Here is a 5,013-nt window from a genome sequence, read left to right as displayed (position 1 = left end):
ATGTCAAGCCCAAGGTTATTGGAGGTGGGTGTGTTAATCTAAATAATTACCAGAATTTCAATTTTCTTCGCTGTAAAAATTACATCTTTGTAAAGATTTTATAGAATTAAAATAAAATTTTGTTTATTTAAAATTATCTACTCTTCGACATTTAATAAATACTAAGAAAGAAAGAAACGATTAAAGTATACGATCGGGCAAAAATTCAATCGTACACGGACAGGCAGGAATGCCTGGGACATTTCTATAATTATAGAATACATTATTCCTACATGTCTGTTTACTTTACAAGCATGCAATTGTAATACGTAAAAGATGAAGATTTAATGTGAAAGATGTCGTAACTTTCAATTGTATGACAATGACAATTAACAAAGCGCAAAAGAGTGGCGTCATGAAGGAAGAACATTTCTAATCCAGGTTTAACGATGTATACAACATGCGTCATATGGCTCGCTTTTGTACCTTTGTACTATGGTACCGGAAGCAACGTCGCACTGAGAATTACCTCGATGTCTGTAACAATCAGTCTTTCTGCATCCGTAACGGTGGTTTGCCTCTTCAGTCCAAAGGTAAAGCTAGACACTTTGAAATATCTTGCTTGGCAATGCCTGCATTCAAAACGTGATCGAGTGCTCAATTATTTCAACGCGGAAATTTCGAGTGCGCTCATACGACAAATCAATCGAACCAATTCAAATGACTTGAATTGCGATTAATACAATACAATCGCGGTATATTTAGAAATTTCAGAAAGCTAAAAATGTATCCTCGACCTTAATATTTCTCAAAATGTACACGGTAAAGAAAGACGTTGTATCAACAAGACCAGTGTAATTAAAATAAAATCGTTGAAACAACATCGGTATTAATGAATGAAAAACATCAGATTACAGTTGTCTTAATAATCTGGATATTTAGTTCAATGCTTAAAATATTAAAATCCAAAGTAAATACAATTGAGTGAATTACTTATGTTTGTGGCAGCTCGTGACGTTAACGTTTAATTCAAGCAACTTCATTGTCTTTTTAATTCAACAGCATTTTTTTCCGTGTACGTTAGATAAGAAAGTTTATTTAAAAAAAATGGAATTTAGCTTATACAATTTTTCGTAATGTATAAACTTAATTAATCGCAAAGGGAATTCACGCTTAAATTAAAACTTATGTGCAGCTGTACATTATTTTAATCCGACCCGAGAGAAACGTCCGCCCGACTGTAAGGGCAGGAAGACCCAACCCGACGAAAAGTTCGGCGATAACTGCCACAAATGCCTCGAGTATGATGGGGCCGGTGACGGCGACGACGGTTCTGACAGCCGCTACTTGCGACCAGAATAAAGCCATCAAGAAACATATCGCGTCCACCATGGACTGCTCCACTCAGAGCGAATGTAAATACGATCCCCGAGCCCTCTGCTCAATTCCCAGATAATTCGATTATCATTTTAACGTGTTTTTTATTTCTTCATTTACATATTACGTTCCACAAATCATACGCGGCTCCTTCGCGTTTTGGTTCGCAGATTACGAAATGGAATTGAAGGAGCGGAAAAACGGGGAATCGCTGACGACGTGCATCTCGCGATCAACGCAGACGGCTGTCAACGAGAAGGAATTTGTGACCGTGGTGACGAGTAATAAAAAGTCACCGGACGTAATCGTGTCCGCGAGTAACATGGAATCAAATAGCACAACGACGAAACGACTCAACAGCAATGCCAGGATAGGCAACGGGCCGCTTTCCCAGAGCGACGTCTCGTTATAGCGGAAGGTAGAGCTGTCAACGGAATCGCCGGTATTAACTGTTAGTTTAAAACCGATCTCAAAGAACCCCGTTATCGTTTGATTTATTCTGTTGTACACTGTACATACGACTAGATCCTCGCCAACGCATTTCTCGACAAGACGAAGTCAAATATTGAAAATTATTTTCAAGCAACTTATCGTCAGGTGCCCCTCGCTATAGGCAAAATGTAAGCGGCAGTCAAACGCCAATTTGCTCGATGACACGTACTTAAAATTATCCATTACCATTGGATTAGAGTTGAGTGAATATGAGGTAGAAGAGAAATTTATTATACGATGTGCCGAAAATATATATATCCTGAGACGCACGATATGTTACAAACTTATAATCTTAAGTTACATGTAAGAGGACAAATAAACATAAATGAGCGTACAATGAAAGAGCATTAGAGTTAAAGATTGTTTTGTTACTTAATAATGTACGCAACGAAGAAATATATATAATTTAGAGATTTATTATGCTGAATCTCTCACTACATCATCACATTTACCGTTACTTAACAAGCACGTAACGTAATCAAATATCAATTCTCTTCTCTGGAAAAAAAAATTAACGAGGAAAGTCGTTATATTAATTTCGCTCGCATCTAACGAATAAAATAACTAGACGTTTAACATTATCCATTTTTATATCTTCTACTCTTTTATATAAAAAAAAACACTAACTGGATTTTAATAGTTCGATAGACACTAAATACTTTAATATGTTACAATGCAATGTATTAATGTCTTAATCCGTATAATATTTCGTTATAAATTAAAAATTCGTTTTCCTTCATTGAAAATTATGATGTAATTTACATTTGAAATCGTATTAATTGTAAGTCGCTGTTAAAGATACATATCTTTAAAAAATGTCTTAAAATCTCTTAAACTTTTGATATTTCTATCTCTTGCTTCGTGTTTTCTATAGGTAACGTAATATTAATAATTGAGGAAAATTCTATATTATCTTTTTACATGGCCACGTCTCGATATTCACATCATTTTGACACTTCTTGTCTGATATGCCGAGTGTCATAAAAATTCAAACGTTTAAACATAATTCAACAAATTTACAAAATTATCCTGTCTGAAACGGAAGTTGTAATTTAAACCTTTTAATATTGTATAATTACGAGGTAAATATTTAAAAGTACTTTCGTTTATTAGGTAACAAATTCGTAAGTTTTCTAAGAAAAATTAGCATTAAGTGTAATGTTCACATTGCTGTACACGTTACATCTAATTATTGTAAATATACATTTGTAAATATGTAAACTTAGAATTGAATCTAACATAACGCGCACTTCACGTGTCGTTAAAGCGAAGTGCGAGTACATTTTAGATTAGGCTAATATTATAACATCAAAAATTTAGCCAATATTATGATATTAAATTTATTGTTTAGGAAGATTTTCTGCAAACTATAGGAATTGCTCTTCGTAGAAAAAACATGTGCAAATTGCATAGTGTCATAACTCATAACAGTAGCGCAAATTTGGTTTTGCAATACGTAATTCTTGTTATTATTAGAATATAATTAAGTATTGTAGAACAGATTCTTATTGACGATGTGAGGAAGACTGTATTAATTTTACGTAAGACTTGACATATTCCATTCGCGTTAAACATATCGTCTCTAAACTAAAACACCTACTTTATATTTTGCTGTGAAAATTTGTCAGTACCTCATTCGATCATTTGCAATTGCCATCAATTTATCTGTGATTTATTTGTATACGTCTAGAAATGTAAATCAATGTATACTTGTAAATCATTATCACTGTACTTGAAGTATTTCAAATTCTCTGTATATGTACGGACATTCAAATATAATATAACGTTTATCAATATTTCTTTTCTTTTTGTCACGAGGCCTACAGATACCCAGATAGCCAGCGTGAGCACAAGTTGCTTTCATATTGCTAACAAAAATGTTAGCATCTTGCTATGCATCTATGTCGTCTATTGTGCTGTTGTTTAATAGCATTCGATGCTCGGAAATAATACATTTGCATGCTCCAAACATGCTAGCATTAAGTGTTTTGCCAGATGTAATAGATATAACATGTTTGTATCTGTTAGAAAATTGAAAACAATATATGCTAACTTTTTGTTAACAGTATGCCCATTCGATATGTTCTCTCTTTAGCTGTGCATTTAACTACAATATGTTAACATTATGCTGGCTGTACTTAAATCACTCAAACATTGAATTCATATTCCTAGGAAATAGCTAGCACCAGTTGCTGGCATTTTATTTCTATACATTGCTCGAACATACTGGCTATCTGGGTAAGCCTGATGCTCACAATTTAGCAATTTAAATCCTTCGTTGTACGCATATTTTATAATTTCATTAGTAAAATAACGTAATATTAAAGTAAGAAACTATTTGAAAAGAGAGAATAAAATTTAGCCCTTGCGTATTATCGTATTGAGAGAATTTTTCAATCTACATTTGTTCAATCTACACTTTACTCAAACAATAATTTAACACATTCACTGCTCACGTGCCTGAGACAGGCTCTGTCTCGATGTGACGATTCCGCTGCAATAGTCACAAATGTAAAAGTGGCAAGTTGTTTTTCTTTCCATTTTTTAATTCGTCTTGTTGTGTTACGCATATAACGGTTTAGGAACTGGTCGTGGAGTCACGGATCCGATACGCGGGCAATGGATATGTTAAAATTGATAAAAATCTAAATTATATGTAAAAGCCAATGTGCAGGAAAATGTCGATGTTTCTCGACAGGTATTCGCAGTTATATGTACGCATGTACATATATAAATATATTATAGATGGATAATTGTATATACGCATGTAATAACGTATATGTCGTATATAAATAGGAATTTATCGTGGCTCGTGTGGAACCAATTTAATTATATCCTGTTGAATCGTAACAAAACTGCGTAAGTGATTATGCGACGTATAAATCTGAAATGCAATGCAAAGACGCAATGTCAAAAGTAAGATATATTATATATACATATATACGTTTCACGCGACTTAAAGATATTTTAAATACATTATAAATTAAACATAGAAGGACGATAGCGATAGCGCGTAATGTACTTATCAAAATGAAAGTTGCAAAATAAAATCGACGACGTAACCGCTGCGTACTATTTCTCTTTTCTAAGGCGAATTTTTGTGGAGGAAAGGAAAACACTTAGGTCAACATGATTTTATTTTTCTTAATGTGGCTTACAATAAAC

At 33.6% G+C, this 5,013-nt stretch overlaps 1 protein-coding gene across 1 annotated transcript in view; it reads left to right on the top strand.

Moving 5' to 3' along the window:
• LOC105564593 overlaps positions 1 to 3,644 on the top strand; it is a 92,403-nt gene extending 88,759 nt beyond the window's left edge. The window contains exons 13-15 of the mRNA XM_012017074.1: positions 421 to 572; positions 1,175 to 1,394; positions 1,527 to 3,644. Coding sequence (XP_011872464.1) covers positions 421 to 572; positions 1,175 to 1,394; positions 1,527 to 1,768 — 614 coding nt within the window. The 3' untranslated portion in view covers positions 1,769 to 3,644. The remainder of the gene's footprint in view (positions 1 to 420; positions 573 to 1,174; positions 1,395 to 1,526) is intronic.
• Positions 3,645 to 5,013: the final 1,369 nt, after the last annotated feature.

This window comes from Vollenhovia emeryi, unplaced genomic scaffold (genome assembly GCF_000949405.1).
Source record: "Vollenhovia emeryi isolate VEMERY1.0 unplaced genomic scaffold, V.emery_V1.0 DF939162.1, whole genome shotgun sequence".
NCBI lineage: Eukaryota > Metazoa > Arthropoda > Insecta > Hymenoptera > Formicidae > Vollenhovia > Vollenhovia emeryi.
The sequence above is the reverse complement of the archived record's forward strand: the minus strand, read 5'-3'. Positions and strand labels throughout refer to the sequence as shown.